Source organism: Scleropages formosus, chromosome 20 (assembly GCF_900964775.1).
Source record: "Scleropages formosus chromosome 20, fSclFor1.1, whole genome shotgun sequence".
NCBI classification, from domain to species: domain Eukaryota; kingdom Metazoa; phylum Chordata; class Actinopteri; order Osteoglossiformes; family Osteoglossidae; genus Scleropages; species Scleropages formosus.
Genome location: NC_041825.1, coordinates 15,269,085 through 15,286,901, shown reverse-complemented (window position 1 = coordinate 15,286,901; position 17,817 = coordinate 15,269,085). Strand labels below are relative to the sequence as shown.

General features: G+C 39.8%; 1 protein-coding gene across 4 annotated transcripts in view; it reads right to left on the bottom strand.

Moving 5' to 3' along the window:
- Positions 1-17,817, bottom strand: part of ankfn1a (ankyrin repeat and fibronectin type III domain containing 1a) — a 121,437-nt gene that overhangs the window by 40,134 nt on the left and 63,486 nt on the right. For all 4 annotated transcript variants that reach the window (XM_018761387.2, XM_018761384.2, XM_018761385.2 and 1 more), the window contains one exon: positions 5,802-5,924. In XM_018761387.2, coding sequence (XP_018616903.1) covers positions 5,802-5,924 — 123 coding nt within the window. The remainder of the gene's footprint in view (positions 1-5,801; positions 5,925-17,817) is intronic.

Below are 17,817 nucleotides of genomic sequence, written 5' to 3'. Positions count from 1 at the left end.
GAAAGTGGGTGGAATTCTAATGCATCCACCAAAAATAAAACTACTAAATCACATCCATCATCAACAGCCACTTGTCCCAAGCAGGACTGCAGGGAGCTGGAGCCTTACCTGGAAACACAGCGTGCGAGGCCGAAGGGGAAGGGGACACACCCAAGACAGGACACCAGTCCGTCGCAAGGCAGCCCAAGCAGGGCTCAAACCCCAGACCCACCCCACAGTGGGCACCAGCTGAACCCACGGCGCCACCACACTCCTTGCTACTGAATTACATCATTTATATAATTTATTTTCACAGTCACCTGATTACACAGTCTACCCCTGGCTATTTTACACTTTTTGCTGAATATCTGTTTAATAAATTCAGTTCAAAAGCTCCAGGATCTCTCTTGTAACAGCTTGCCCCATCAACCTTTTTACTAAAATTTACTGGTCATTATCAAGTACACAGGATGGTGTGGTGGTGCAGCAGCACAGCGGGCTTGGGCAGGTCCTGCTGTCTGGTGGATCTGAGGTTCAAGTCCCGCTTGGGTTGCATTGCAACGGAATCGTGTTCTATCCTGGGTGTGTCCCCTCCCCTTCCAACCCTACACTCTGTGTTGCTGGGTTAGGCTCCAGTTTGCTGTGACCCTGCTCAGGACAAGTAGTTTCAGCCAGTGTGTGTATCTACTACACAAATTGATGTCAGCTAAAAGTAAAGCCGGTTAGTACCTTTCATTAAATGTATATATCAAATGATATGCTATATAAACTTCATAGAGCCATACTTGTACAAATGTCATATTATACAATATGCACCCACACGGTATGAAACTGTAACATTAATGAGAACAAAGCAGATCCAGTCAGGGCAGGCCTTGGTAGTTAAAGTAAAATTAAAATGTAATATGATACTGATACATTGTATGGACAGTATGTGTGTATCTTCCTGGACAGCCATTTCACAATGAATCTCACTAATTATGCATTTTGAAGAATATATAAAATATTGCATTAGGATCAGTATCTCTCTATAGCAGTGCTGTGGATGTAACGGTTGGTAAACTCCGAGCAGAGAGGCAGCGCTGAATGGGCACCTGCCAGTAAAGATCAGCTACTGTTACATAACAAATGCAAATCAAGTCCATGATGTTGCCCGAAATGCTTAATAAAGGGCCAAGTGCTAACTCCGTAAGACTTTTCAATTTATCACGTCCGTTCCGTGGATCCAGAGTTTATCCCAGAATCACTGGGCACAAGACTGAGGGGGACACTCTGGATGGGACACCATTCCATTGCAGAGTAGCCACACATGCACATATTCACACGCAGAGTCTTGCACTACATGCAGCGTAGCGTCACGAATCCACCTGAACTGCAGGCCTTTCGACTGTGGGAGAAAATCCACGCAGACATGAGGAGAACATTTAAACTTCACACAGACCGAGCTGGATCTGAACCTATGCTCGAACGGCCCGGGTGCAGCATCGTGCCACCTTGTCAGACTTTGTCTTATCTTCAGATGGTTGCTGGCCATTGCCATATAACCAACAATGCTTTGCACTGTCTTACAACAGAAACCATCCTGGATAAATACTTTAGCTTATACAGGCTATAGCTCTGCCTTGACAGATGTACCATTATTTGCACATTTACATTTATTAATATTGAAGATGCTTTTCTGCAAAGCAACGTACATCTCATAGAAAATACAAATGTGTGCAGAAAGAGAGACTTAGATGCGGATATGTGATTGTAAAGTACAGTTAGCTTGTTAGGTGGTGTGGTGGCACAGTGGGTTTTACTGGGTTGTGCTCTCTGGTGGGTCTGGGGTTTGAGTCCTGCTTGGGGTGCCTTGTGACAGAATGGTGTCCTGCCCTGGGGTGTGTCCCCTCCCCCTCCAGCCTTATGGCCTGTCTTGCCGGGTTAGGCTCCGGTTTGCCGTGACCCCACTTGAGCTGAGCGGTTTCAGACTGTGTGTGTGTGTGTGTGTGTGTATGAATTGCACAATGGGCCTCAAGGACAGGCTCTGGATCACCACAGTTCTAATCTGCATAAACAGTTAACAATAGTCAGTCAATGTGTGTTGAGGATTATTTTTAGTACTAACTTTACTTAGACCATTTTTATTTAGACCACAGAAAGATAAATTACCCTCTCATGATGAATAGAATAAATGTGTGCAATCAGTTTCAACTTCCTAACAACACTCAAATGAGCAAATTTTACTACTTAGTATCTGTCAGTGTAGGCATGGTATTTCTGCAGTGTGCATTTCATGGATATTCTGATAAATTTCATGACAAATTGTCACAATCCAATTCACAAAGAAAACTGGTCATAATGATAAAAGGTACAGAATGATTGTTTTTTTGGACTGCTAGAGCTCTTCAGCAGGAGTAACACTTCTGACTGACATTTATTGGTACGGGAGCAAAATATTTTGGACATTTTAAGGTCAAAAATGCTGTTTTGACAAGGTGCTATATTCAAGATACACAGGACAAGATGTTACACCGAATGCGTATAACATCCTGTCCTGTGTATCTTTAATGTAGCACCTTCAGACACATCACTTATGAATCATAAATTTTAAAGAGCTATGTGCAAAGGTTTGTAATTTTGATAAGATCTCATAATGAACCATCTGGACCTCAAGTTGTGAAAAAAATATGTTTTGTTCCCCAAAAGGAACACTGTTCTCAAGAAAAAAAGAATGATGTAATAAATAATGTAAAACACAACTAATAAAAATTTCATTGAATAAATTACCAATCTACCTGAAATACTTATTTAAAAAAGAATCTGAAACAGAAATATTGCTGTTTTTGGCAGTTCCATTGGTTCTGGCGGGGGGTGCGGTGGCGCAGTGGGTTGGACCTGGTCCTGCTATCCGGTGGGTCTGGGGTTCAAGTCCCCCTTGGGGTGCCTTGCAATGGACTGGCGTCCTGTCCTGGGTGTGTTCCCTCCCCCTCCAGCCTTACACCCTGTGTTGCCGGGTTAGGCTCTGGCTCCCCACGACCCCGTATGGGACAAGTGGTTCAGCCAGTGTGTGTGTGTGTGTGTGTGGGTGGTTCTGGCAGCTGAGGAAAATGGCAGACATGCAGCAGTTGTGTTTTGGCAAACTCTCATTGTAACCACGGTCACACACTCACAACTCTTTAATTCTCAGGATCTCAATCTTTTTGACACCCTACTGGCAGCAGTGCTATTTCTATTGTGTTGTTAAACTGGCAAGTTTGACCTTGACAACCTAAAATGTTATACGCTGCTGTGGATAAGCTTCAACTTCTAACGTCATCGCACAAGTGTCTGGTGAATGCATGAAGCATGGTGTAACAGTAGGAATGATATGATTTGGGAGAAAAACCCTAAGCAGTAATAGTTAAATGTATTTAATACGACTTTAGAGAAGAAATATATACTTTATAGCAAACGTTTTTTACTTTTTACTGTTTAGCTAAAACCATTTGAACTACACAGACTGTGTTAGTAAAGCAAAACATGAATGTTGTCAGCAATGCCGTAACACCACACTCTCCTGTTGACATGGAAACCTGAGCCATCTCAGTATGAACGAGAAAATATCCATCCCTCAATGTCCCTAAATTATTGATACTAGCTAGCACATTATTTCATTTATATCTTTTCCTGAGCACTTCAGCAGAACAAAACACACCAGAGACAAAATTATACCATCACAGAATTTGTACATCTAAGGTGTAATTTTTGCACAGAACTATAAAAGGATAAAGCGTACTTTTTTACAGATACGGCAAAGGTTGAAACAATCGTAACTATTTTCCGTATTTAAAATAACTAATACTGAAGATTCTTACAAAGCTATGGGATCCCAATTTGTAAAATTTACACTGTATAATTTTCTCTGTTCTAACAATAATGCAGTCGGACATTAGCAAAGATATTAGCTAAAATGATGCCTTCCAGTACCCGTTTTTTTGTGAGTGGTAATCACAACTCTGTCAATGCTCTAAATGGAGTTCAATGTTCCAGTGATGTTGGACAGTCGTAATTATAAAAACAGCACAGAACCAGTTCCAGTATGTATGTGAAGGTTTGGAATAAAAGTGCTCTAAGAAAAGGTTCAATTATCGTAGAAAGAGAAATAATTGTCACATGCACTTCCTTTATAGGTTAGCTGATTGGATATTGTGATCTGTTGCCTTGGAAACATCTTGTCTCTGCACTATATTCTATTGTGCTGCACTTGCAGACACAATATACTTCATCATGCAGCTGGTTTTAATGGCGTCAAGCCTGGATCATTAGCACTATATTGTTATACTTTTCTGAAGGATATCTGTACAGCACAAACACAGAAACAAATACTTTAAAACACCACACCATAACACACTGAAAACCTAAATACTCAATCTAAGCTATTACACTTCCTGTAGATATCAACAAAAATGTACCTGTCACATTAGTTATGGGATTCTTCTGGAAGCCATAAACCTTCATGGCTTTCAAAGGAGCAATATTATCCTATACACAATGAATAGGCTATAATAAATAGAAGCTATAATAACATTAACATTCAATAACAACGTAAATGAATGTACTGATATTAAATCTATAAATCAACACAAACTACACAATTTGGAAAAAAAAAACACACACACACATACACACACAAAGACATACAGACACACTCCCAATATTTGCTGCATGTGTAACTCCACTATGAGAAAATCGTATGGCTGTTTCCTGGTATGTGCCTGTGACAGATTGAGAAAAGAGGCAATTATCAGAAAAAAAGGAGGTTGGTGTAGCATCTCTTGATGTCGTGAGCCATGGCACCGCTGGATAAGCAGGCTCCACCCCCCACCTCTTGCCTCCTGCCCTCAGTCCTAAAATCTACAACATATACAGCGCACACCAAAATTGCATGCTCTAACACTCGAGTGACTAAGAGAAAAGTAACCATTTCACAGCTAAATGCAATAACACAAGGAGCTCTGACTTTCAGCGTTCTCCGGAACAAGAAACAATCTTTGTCTTTATTTAAAACAGAAACTGATGTCCCAGAATACACTCACTGTGGCAGTGAAGAAGCTGTGTGTGAAACTGTATAGTAGAGTATATGCATAAGAAGTTTATGTATATGTAAAACTGCACAAAGTATAAACTTGAATGAGTTCAGTGAAACAAAAGCAGTTCAGGAACAAAATCAGGAATCTCATTACCTTCATTAGGGCTTCATCAAGTTTTACAGCTAAGAGAAACAGTTTCAGTGTTGATGAAATCATTCTTGAAACATATGTGTCCCTGCTAGTGGCAGAAAAGAGTTAAATTTCTATTGCTTGTGGCTCTTCTAAAACACATGCATAATTGTATTGAGACTCCTCAAGGCAGAAAACATAACATCTGTACGGACATGTCAAAACTCTGAAGTACGTGGAAGTAACGCAAATCAATGGCATTCTGATAGGAGCCAAACAGCTTATCTTATCTTACAGCTACTGTAAAAATCTGCTCTTCCACGACACCTCAGGTAAGCATCCAGGCTACAAGAATCAATCACTGAGCAGAGTCCAGGAACAGACTGCAGCATAACAGTGATCATCCCACTGCTGCTACTACTGCTGTGTTCTTCATTGTGATTGATACAGAGAAATCTCTGCAATATGTATTTTGCCTGTCTGTACCTTAACTGCTGATTTTACTGCTGCTACACAACTGTGAGGTTTGACTCAAAACATCTTCACAACTAATTTTTACCCTTTTTCTCTGTTTCTGTTAACAAAGGTGTGCATTCTGGAAAAGTTTTCAGATAAATTAAATGAGAGTGAAAAATGCCTTACCTGTCTAGACTCTGCGAGGTACCCGGGCACCCAGTGAGAAAGAACGGTTTGAAGTCCTTGATCAGCACATCATTCTGCCTCGGACTGAGTCTCTGAGTCAGGCGGCTGATTTTGCTCTCTGACCTGAAGAGGGACGAAGGGTAAATTTTTGGTCTCGAAGCAGTAGTGGTAAGTGGAGAGCTGTTGCCCCAGTATCTGAGCCTAGCCGTGTGCTGCGGAGGAGATGATGCTACAGCTTGACAGCTGTGAGCACCTGCTTCATCTGATCCACAGCCGTTCAGCTGAGAGCTCAGAGAGCTACGGCACGACCAGAGCGCTGGTGCGTGGCAAGCGGGGGGAGACACTCCGCAGCAGACGCGGGCCGGAGGTGCTCAGATGAGCAATGCGTCCTGGATGACTGCGCAGACGACAGCAGCCAGGCAGCCCCACAGAGCGTGCTCACTGGCTTTTCCCATCTCAGGCATGCAAATCCATTGTAGGGGGACAAAGACAGGGGACATGCTTCCACTAGCCACCTTTCACATCTGTGGGGGAAGCTGCCTTGTCTATATCTCTGCAGGCGGTCTTAAATGGACTAATGAATCAAGTGGCAGCAGCTGGTCCAACACCAAAGGAAAAGAAACAGTCCAAATTGTACTTCCAGTATGATCTAACTCAACAATAAAGCCTGAAATGTTCAGAATCAAAATATACTCGTATCTGGGTGGCAAAAAAACAATAACTACAAAAACCCATAGTAAATATTGACAAAGTGGATATTTCTACTAAAATCACAATAAATCATATTTACTGAAGTTTAAAACAGCAGGCTTGTTATTCTCTGTTCTTCCAGTCAAGCTATCAGATCAAATGTAAACCATTACGTTCCTAGTAACAATATTATCACTAGAATGCTCACTCACTGAACGTAATGATGTCCCCATCACCACTGATGGTGAATCCTCAGTGGTATCAAATGCAGTGATGCACCAGCTACACCCAAATAAAATGGCATAAGTAAACTTTTATGTCTTTGTAGAGTGGTATGGAAACTGCAAATTTCGAAGCATTTTAAACATACTACAAAACTCTTTAAAAGGAATAATTCACTGCACAATAAAATAAACATTATTAAATCATCCTCAGTCATAAATTAACTCATTCATAAAACTTAAGAATGGCTACTTTACCGTGTAGAAAGACAACTATATTTACACTGCCGTTCATTTTAACCCTAATTTACCCCTATACAGCATCTTTAGAAGCCCCTTATAAAATTCTAGGCAGTCCTCCATATAATCGAACAGCGATCTCTATGCATTCTTTAGTGTTTCCATTATTATTATTATTATTATTATTATTATTATCATCATCATCATCATCTCTGGAACCATCTACACATTGTAATTTTTGATGTTCAGATGGCTGTGTGTTGTGCTTGGGCTTCTGGTTGCTCATCCACAGGAAACAAATGATGTGACAGTGACAGCCCGCCCGTGGAAAGCCTGCCACCCGATTAGCGTCATAGAACAGTGCCCACGCTGACGATGAGTGCCTGCATTGCCTTGCCATGAACACACAAAGGTAGCCAAGTTGCGGTGTGCTGGGAACAGCGTGTTTGGCCACGTGGCTCCAGGAATTGTCTTTCATCCATAAGCGGAAGCATATCACAGACACCCTAATGTCCCCAGAGAGACCGATTTTAGAAAAGGGAGAAAAAAAAAAAAAATGGTACAATTCATAAAGCGATTATTGTGTAGGTAAAATATTAAAACAAATCTATCTCAGCTATTAGAAAAAAATGCAGGAAAAGAAATGGCAGCTACACTGAAAAGTGAAAAAGAAACCATCAAAATCTAGCTATCAGACCCTAACCTGCAATGTATTCACATGTGGTATAACATAATAGCAGAAGCTAGTGACGTGGTGCCACTAGCCCATTTTGTGTCATGCCTCATTCATTTTTTTGTAAATATCCAATGTTGTGGCATATCACTTGTATGCAGCATAAAAATATTTTCAACACAACAGCAACTCTGCCAATGCTCCCATTAGATGCAATTTAAATCTGATTATTGATAATTAACTTCCGTGTACAAAATAAACATTCTTGGTTACTTTACTAACTATAGATATTTCACTGAAAGAAAGTAACCAGGTCAGGTGATATGTAAATATTCCATTCATGTTAATTTGGGCTTCCAGCCCTTTTATTGAGCATCAGTGTCTTCTATCAGACTGCCTGTTACATCAAACAGAAAACATTTTACCTGCACATTTCACAACGTCTTAAAAGACATGTGTTATAAATAGGGTAAACTGAGTGAGATTTCAACACACAGTGAATATAAATTTCCACCCATTCATTCACTGTTAGTAACTGCTTGTCCACTGCAGGGTCATGGCAGCCCAGTGCCTGCCCAGCAAATATAGAATATGAGATGCCAATCCATCGTAGGGCAGTCTCTCTCTCCCTCTCTCTCTCTCTTTCGCTCACACACACATACATACACACAAACACACACACACATACTTGTTAACTTACTCATATACGCATTACGGACAATTTAGAGTCACCATGAAATACGTATTTGAGGAAACTGGCACAACAGAAAGAATAAAGAGGGAAAACATGCAAACTCAACACAGAGTGAGCTGGCTTAGGGCCGAAGTCTGAACCTACAGTTTATCCCACAGAGTTGTGAAACATGTTGCTGCTGTCTCTCTGTCTTCTATCTTTCATGGCTCCTACAGCTCATGTCTGCATAAAAGTAGACTCTCATGATAAAAAGGTTAAGCATTCATGCTGTGCAGCTATGACTGGCTGGGTTTTGATGGATTAAATCTTCCATTACAGGCTTTCTGTCCCCCACTGCATGAGGCACTTCCTGTGACACTCATGATTTTTCTATAACACTCATGATTTTTCGATAACACTTAAAAAACCGCTTCTTAGTTGTTCTGCCTCTATGGGTGGCAGTTAATATCGTCTCCTAACATCTACTAATTGTATTTAATTTCCTTTTGCCTCTAATGTGAATATTGCTGATACTGTGGCATCAAAGAACTTGAGCAGGACAGGACAGGAACAGTGAAACACTATGGATGGTTAAGCACATTGTACAAGAGATGAAAAATCATTGAAAAACGATTAGGATATGCATGACTATGCATTAACCAATAATCAAGTTCACATTTCTATCTATATGTTTTGAAAACAGTAAGAACACTTTGTTAGTTTTTTTAACATTTTTTTTCTGCCAGGCGGAGAACATATATTGATGTAATAACTCTTTAATCATAAAATATTTAATGAAGTGTACATGCTTAAAATAGTATTTTTTGTTTTAATCAATGGTCCTGTGCTTTGTTAAATTCTTGATGGTTTTATGTACTGATTATATTTGTTTTGAATGCACTAATTATACTTGTGTATTTAGTTTATATATCAGTGAATATACAAGCTATTTATAACAGGGAAATAAGTAATACAGCAGTTAAGGAATTCAATTCCAAACATATAAAAATGCCGATTCTTGTTACAGAAAGAACATTTTGCCGAGGTACATAGCCTAAATTAATCCATGAAAAATAATAATAAGAAAAAAAACAAAAATAACTGGTACTTAAGACTGCTTCTTATAAATACATTATATTACATTATTATATAAATAAATTAACAGCGACAGCGTAGTGGCACAGTGAGTAGTAAGTGTGCCTGACAGCACCTAAGATGCTCAACTAGGCATAGATTCAATCCATGCTCAGTCTGGATAGAGTTTGAATGTTCTCTCTGTAGTTGCATGGGTTTTCTCTAGGTCCTCCAGTTTCCTCACACAATCCAGACATGTTTCAGACCAAGTGGTGACTTAATGGTCCATAGAGTGAATGTCTGTGGCTATTCTGTGCTGTGATTGACTGGTGTCCTGTCCAGGGAGTACCCTACCTAGCCTAGTACCCAATGTTTCCAGAATACGACCCCTGACCTTGCCTTAAGATACAAAGTCATGGATACTGAGTGAGAGAGTGGTTTAATTAATAAGACTGTACTAAAATTGAGATTGCTGGATTACATATGTAACTGGTGAAGATAAACTCACACACACACACACATTTTCAGAACCGCTTGTCCCATACGGGGTCACGGGGAACCGGAGCCTACCCGGTAACACAGGGCGTAAGGCCGGAGGGGGAAGGGACACACCCAGGACGGGACGCCAGTCCGTCGCAAGGCACCCCAAGCGGGACTCGAACCGCAGACCCACAGAAGAGCAGGACCCGGTCCAACCCACTGCGCCACCGCGCCTCCCTGTGTGAAGATAAACTCATTTTTTAAATGTATTATTTTATTGGTTTGGACTCATAAAAACCCACCATCTACTTCACAGACAACCCTGACACCTCTAGAATGAAACTGTGATGAAATCAAGTTAATATGACAAAACACAAACCACAAAACTCTTTCAACTTCAAAACAGCAAAGACATATCTTTCTATACAACATTTTCAGATGTATCAAAGACCTTGCTATAAACTCAAAGGAATACAGTTGTTTAGACCATCTACCACCTTTTATCGCAGGAAATTTATTTTTCTGAAATTACACATGAAGGAATGCTGTCAAAAAACAACCAAACAGATTTAAAATATATTCTGCAAATAGCCAGTGTGTCAATATACAAATACGGCATAGCAGAAAACAATAAGAGCTGTATGTCTCTAGAGGCTCTTCTACAAAACAAAAAAAAGATTTCTGAATTAAAATTAAATACATTTCATGTAATAACACACAACATTTGTACCACAAAAGCCCTAAACAAAATAGGTTGCATTTAATAAACTGTTTGTTACTGCAAGAAATACCCTACAAAAACCTTCATTGTTCAATGTCTGGACAACATCTCAAAATATAAAGTCTTGAAATATTTAGCAGACAGTATATTGGACTTGAAAAATGATAGTTGTTGATTTAAGTCCAAACAAAACACTTCGCTGTTGTACGCTGAAATAATGTTTAATCAATATGTATTTTCACAAAAGACTGCATTAAAAGAAGCTGTCAAAATGATTTAAAAAATTAGATTGTAGTCAGCCTTTCTAATCAGGGGCTTTAGCTACTGTATCTTTCTGGTTCTGGAACACACCTACAATATGGGCCACAAAAAGTTATGTGCCCTTTTTTCTACATTAGGCAGAGTTATGTCTTCTCGTCGATTATGCCATTCAGTCCCATTAAGTCAGGAAAAGACTAATTCAGCATTACACTGGCTCAAAAAAACACTGCAGTCAACAACAGGTCTACTGCAAACAGCTGTATGTGCTACTTTTTTGTGACCTTCGGAAAATGATTTAAAACTATGGATGCATGTTATTAAGTATAATGGGAGAATCCACAAAATTAAATATAGGTTTCTTCTTGCTCTGCTGTAAGTGAATACTGGGCTAGTGTCCATCACTGCATTTGCCTAAGGATCAGGACTTTCACTAAAATCCTTTTTTCCTTGGCCTTTCAGTCCCGTTTCTGAATTCCCTCTAAAGGCTGAGTAAGTAAAATGAGGATTCAAAATTCTAAAAATATGGTGTTAACAAAAACATTAACTGGGTTTTGAACAGGGATCTCAACTGTAAGCATATACATATAGCTTTCAAATGTGTTCTTTATGTATAACTTAACCTTGATTTGCAGAAAGGAGAACAAGGTGTTCTTATCAAATACCATATTCCTTTCCCTTACCTGTTGTGAAAAACACTGCAAATCCAAGAGGCTTTACTTTTATGACTGTGAGACACAGACAATGAAAAAAGCATCTCTCAAACAGGCAGCTGTCGTACTGTGCTTTGAACCATGGCCCTGAGGTGGCTTGTTTGATATCGTCATTTATTACATGTTACTGCATTAGAAGAGAAAGGTTAAGAGCATATTACGATTCGGCTGCTACAAGAGTTTCAGTTCAGTACAAATAGAGATGCTGTACCTTCAGCTGTACAAAGGCAGGTTCTGCTAAGTTTTAACAAAAATATTAAGCTGCTACAGAGTGCTGTGAAGCTAATATACATCTGGGGGCTTATGGACCCAGACAAAGCTGCAAACTAACAGCTAGGTTCCAGCATTTGTGCAAATTCCAGAGCAACAAGAAGGCAATGCTCATCCATGTTTTGACTCCTGTCAAACATGAAATATACATGCCTCTGCTTCCTCTGTCAGTAATGGTCCCAAAGATAATGTAAAGGCAGGTAAGTCATTAAAAATTAGTATGGAAGAAACTTGGCAAATTGTTTTTCGGAGACTGAAACTGATTTTGTACACCTAACTCATTTGAACTGTAAGTGTGCGATTTAAAGATAGCATCTCTGAGGCAGTCCTTAGCACCCATACAGTCAAAAGCATTACACTAATCTACCAGCTATTCTGATATAGAAACCCACAAATGAAAAGGTCTGAACTGATATCACCTTGTAATACATGAAGATAAACTATTGAAGCAGTAACAGAACTCTGGTCTTGTGAATGCAAGTGTAGCATTTTACAAGTACTAAAGCTCAGTTTCTGTACATCTCTGTCAGCGATGATTCTACTTGTAGAAATGACCAATGATAACCTCTCTCTCCATTCCTTGCTTCAAGATAACCTTTATTTAAAACCAGATTAAGTGCCAGGGACAACATACACACCTTCCAAATGACCATCATTCACTGTGCATAGATAAATGTTGTTAGAAGGAGGTGTACTGCTTTAAAGACTGTTGGTGACAGTATCACAGATTTTGCTTAAAACTTTAATGAACACAGTAATTCATTATGTATACATCTCTCTCTCACACACACACACACACACTGTCTAAAACCTCTTGTCCCGAGCAGGGTCGCGGCGAGCCAGAGCCTAATCCTGCAACACAGGGCGCAAGGCTGGAGGGGGAGAGGACCCACCCAGGACATTATACACACATCTGAATAACAAATATTTGTGTAGATTTTACAGAATATAAAATGATTTCTGTTTATGAATATGTTTCACCAAATAAGATAAACTAGGTAGAAAAAGGGTCCAAACTGTACAACAAAGAAGAAATATATCCTGGAGCACATATAATCTGTTCAAACTTAATCCCATCTCAAGAATTCCCATGCAAAGACGCAGGAGACTATTACAGGAATGTGCTATTCGGTGAAAGGATAGTAACAGATCAGTGGCACCCAAGCCCTTCTGTAGAGCACTGAGCGGTGACCCAAGGCACACAAACCTGCCCTTCTTGACACTCTCAAGGCAGCAACGGGAGATGTCTGCAATTAGAGAACTGCCCACTGACTTGCACCCGTCTTTGATCTGCTGGAAGGGCTTAAAATAATCAGGAGCAAAAGTTCAAATGAGGTTGATCCTCCAAAACGACGCAAGTTATTTCCCTTTCCCAGAGAGTACAACCTGGAGCCAAGTCACTAATCCACTCCTGTTGGCACTCATCCCTCTCCGATGATTCATCACTTAAGACTCGGTCTACTATTAAGCACACGGGAACCCCACAAAGTGGCAGGAAGACTTAAGTTCTACTGAAGATGTTTGAACTGTTCAGTCACACATTCTAGGAAGTCTTTAAATTCCATAACAGTCCAAAAAGATGCTGTTCAGGTTCGCCCATAGCGTGTGAGTGACAGAGAGAGTGTATTCCACTGATGTATGGATGAGTGACCTATTGTACATAGTGTATCTAGCAGTGTAAGTCACCTTGGTGAATAAGGTGTGTGGGCTGATAACACTACATAGAGTTCATTGCAGAACACACACACACACACAGTGGTTGAAGCCGCTTGTCCCAAGTAAGGTTGCGGTGAGCTGGAGCCTAACCCAGCAACACAGGGTGTAAGGCCGGAGGGGGAGGGGACACACCCAGGACGGGACATCAGTCCGTCACAAGGAACCCCAAGCAGGACCTGAACCCCAGACCGTCAGAAAGCAGGACACGGCCAAGCGCACTGCATCACCACATACTTGCTTTGGTTGTGAAATAATGCTGTCTTTTGCTGGCGCCCAGCTGGAAAGTAGTGATTGTGCAACCACTGATGTACTGATGTATTTACCACTGATGTATCTGAGTCACATGACAGCACTTTTTGGATTTACACACCATAACTCAGGAACCTGGTTTAATAACATTAGGTGGTGCAAAATTCCTAAGCAATTTATTTTCAATTGCCAGGTAAATGGCTTCACAGCGAGTCCATAGATTTCATCTTGAATTTATTCCAATATTTGTTTGACAGATTAATGACTGTAAAATGAAACTTAATTTCAAGCACCATGTTTTGGCAACCAAGCATGTACACTGAGAGCACAATTTAATTCTTTATGAATTTAATCAAGGGAGATAACAGCCAGAACAGACGTGCTCCAAAACATGAAAAATCTCCTTAGTGGGATGTTCAGTTTCAGTACATGTTTCATGACAAAATCTTGCTAGAAATCTTACCGTTATTTTCTTCCTCTTTGCAATGTGTCCATTGTACTGAATTTAAAAATTAAGATTTTTTTGTTATATTCACAACAGTCTGGTCTCTAAATATCTAAAAGGAATGGAATGTGCAATTTAAAAAGTGAAATTGTTCAAGTCCCTAACGTGGGTTACACTTTCCCAGTCACTGATAACATCTGTCTCCACCTATCCCTAGTTGAAATAAATCTTTTTATCTCCAAAAAGTAGAACTATTGAAACGATATTTTAACAGCATTTCAAAATTTTCACAATGTTGTCATAATATGAAGTACCACACAGAAGGCTCACTACTTTTGTGACAGTGTTCTATGTTTTTTCAGTCTATACAAGACAATCCTTTCACAGGAACCTGAGGAAAAAAAAAATATACACTGAATCTAAAAAACTAAACGTGTTTAGGTATTCAATAATATTCTTTTGGGGGGCTTTTCATGAAATACTACAAAAGCTCAAATCACCTCAAACCATTTGTACTGCGTTTTACTAACTGAATCTCAAAGTATTTTTCACAAAATAGTCCAAACCAGATATTTTTGTTTCCATGGTTGCAACTACTGCTCAGAGCGCACACGATCCAAGATGTACATCCCCACAAGCCTAATGACCTATGGTGTTAATAACAGTGCAAAATGAGAATCTGTATAGTCTGTACTGTTGTCCACCTTTACACATTATGAGAGAGCTTTTAAGGCATTAACTTGAGCTGTTAAGTCAGTAAAGACATGCATAAGAAACAGCAAATATCCAACATTCAACATTCAGCCAAGACTACCTATTTTAAAAGAACTCAACAGTCACCATTCAGCATTCTGGAACTGTTACCAATACACAGCCAACTTCATGTGTGTAGTACAATAAAAGGAAAGTCGTTATATTCTGTTTACGGATATTCCTTTACTGTTAGTTTGAGGGTGATTGTGTTGTTCCCCCCCACGGGTAAAGTAATGAAATCAACAACAAATCAACCCTTCAGGTTTCCATAGCAACAGAGGAGTGAAGCTGGGCTGTATACCCATCTTCAGAGCCTTATAAAATGGCTTATGTTCAACAGCCAATAAATGCTGAAACTAATGCACAAGGGATGATTTCCTGTGGTGAAGGACTCACTGAAACACCTTATAAATATGCAGAGACATCATGTGAGACCACTAAGGCACCTACACTTGCAAATTCCCTCTTTAAGACTGACACAACAGCAGCTGTGAATAACAAAAGTAGCAATTAACACACTGGTAATAACACTTTTTCCTTACTAATATGTACTAAATCCATTAGATGAGTACAGTAAGTGAAAGATTTCCTGAAGAGTGGGACTTGGAAAGAACATGCCGGAATCGTAGGTGTTGAAAAATGAACAATATGTGCTACTTAAAAATAGCCTGAGTGGCTGTCTGCATTCAAGCGAGTGTGCGTGAGTGCATGTGTGTGCATTTATGTGTGTTCATGTGGGTGTATGCAGACAGAATACCTCACCGTCAGTTCCGACTCAATGAAAAAGCTGTTTTCTGCTCTGGGGTCTCTTATGTTGTTTTGTTTTTTAATAAATAAGTATATCACTGATATAAAACTGTTTACAGCTAAAATGCATGAGTCTGTTGTAAAATCTGCAAAAAATAATTGAAAAATCCTCATGTCATTTTGTGATGATTTCCTGTGGTTACTCCAGTGTTTTCTGTTGTATGTAAAAATCTATTTGTACAGCAAACTTTATTCATGTGCTAAGGAGTCAGCAGGTTCTGTTAAAAATCGAGTAAAATATTCAGTTTAAATCTGTCACCAAAAAAATATCCATGACCCAAAGATGCACCTGCTGCAAACAATTCTAGGGCATGACTGAATAAGTCAGACAAGCTGTTTAGACAGATGGGTATGCATTGGGCAGGAGGGGTTGACTGGCTGTTTCTCACTGAATTATAATTAAAGCAATTACTGACATACCTTGCCAGACTGTCTGGGTGAGGTTGTATGAGGAGGGATTATGCAATTACTGTCAAGCTTTGCCTGGATATCTGGATACAAGGGATGTATGTGTCAGGATGCTGGATATACTGAGGTACCTTGCTGAACATTGTACTTTTAGTGTTTCTTCAAGTAAAATGCACTTTGTTAGTTTTTTAGAGAACATTTGTAAAGGATTACTTTGCACTGCTGAATTGGTAGTTTGTTTAAGGACATAAACATCCAAGGTTATTCTTGCAGTAACAAACCTGCAGATAGGATCAATACTACTAGTAAGTGTATAACTCCTTTAATTTCTACCTTACATAATTAGTGCAGTGTCAATGTTTTTTAATGGCATGAAGACATTTCAGCAACATGTGTTTCACGCTGGGGCATAAGGTTTATTTTTTAGAGCAAATGGATGGCCACTTCCAACCAAAGTAGGAGTAACCGCATGCTGCTAACTGAGCTCCTTTTTCATTGCGCTGTATTTTGCGGACTTTTGGGACACCATGTTACCCACATCATGCTACCCAAGAATAAATTCACAAGATTCCACTGGGCCTATTTTGTGAATCAAAAATAAGGTGAGTTGAGGTACAAGGAAAACTCTTCTTAGGTAAGTTATACTCTATTTGTTAAAAAATGGTGAAAAGACATGCCGTATCATGATGTATCACACTGATATATCGAGGATATGGCAAAGTACAATGTCATTTTCCATGGACAGATACTAAGGTATCTGAGAATCAGGCTAGATAACAGCAGCAACAGAAAAAACACAGGATATATAATATGTATCTCAACTGTTCCAATTTGTGCACTGGCTTCCATAGCTACCCCAGTCAAATTTAAGACCGTCGTTATTGCCTATAAATGCATCAACAGAACTGTTCCCAGCTATCTACAAGACTTGATCATTCGCTACTCGCCAACCAGACTGCTTTGCTTTTCCACATCTGCCTGCTTGGTGGCCCCACAAATGAAAGGTAAAGCGCGGAGGTTCTTGGTTCTGGCTCCGTTGCGGTAGAACGACCTACCCCTCTCACTCAGAACTACTGAATCTCTGTGCACATTTAAAAAGGGTCTTAAAAGTCATCTCTTCCGGAATCAATTCGCCCATGATCTCTTAAGTTCATGTAAGGTATAACTGTTCATTATCATGCTTGGATCAATCCTTTACAAAGCCACTCCTGCAATGTAACGTAAATGTTTATATGTATCTGAACAAAATAGGAAGGTGATTAGGAATTGGCGATATTCTGGTAATGTTTTATACAGCTACCTGTGTGATGAACATTGGTGCATATGGTGAAGAAAACTAACTGTACTTCTTAGTCACACATCTGCAGCTATGTCTCTTTCTCCTAAAGTAATGCACAAATTGTATTTTCTATGAGATGGACGTCACTTTGGAGAAAAGCATCTGCTAAATGAATAACTAACACACAGTCTGAAGCCGTTTGTCCCCTGCGGGGTCGCAGCAAACCGGAGCCTAACCCAGCAACAAAGGGTGAAAGGCCAGAGTGGGGAGGGGACACACCCAGGACGGGACACCAGTCCATCACAGGGCACCCCAAGCAGAACTCGAAACCCAGACCCACCAGAGA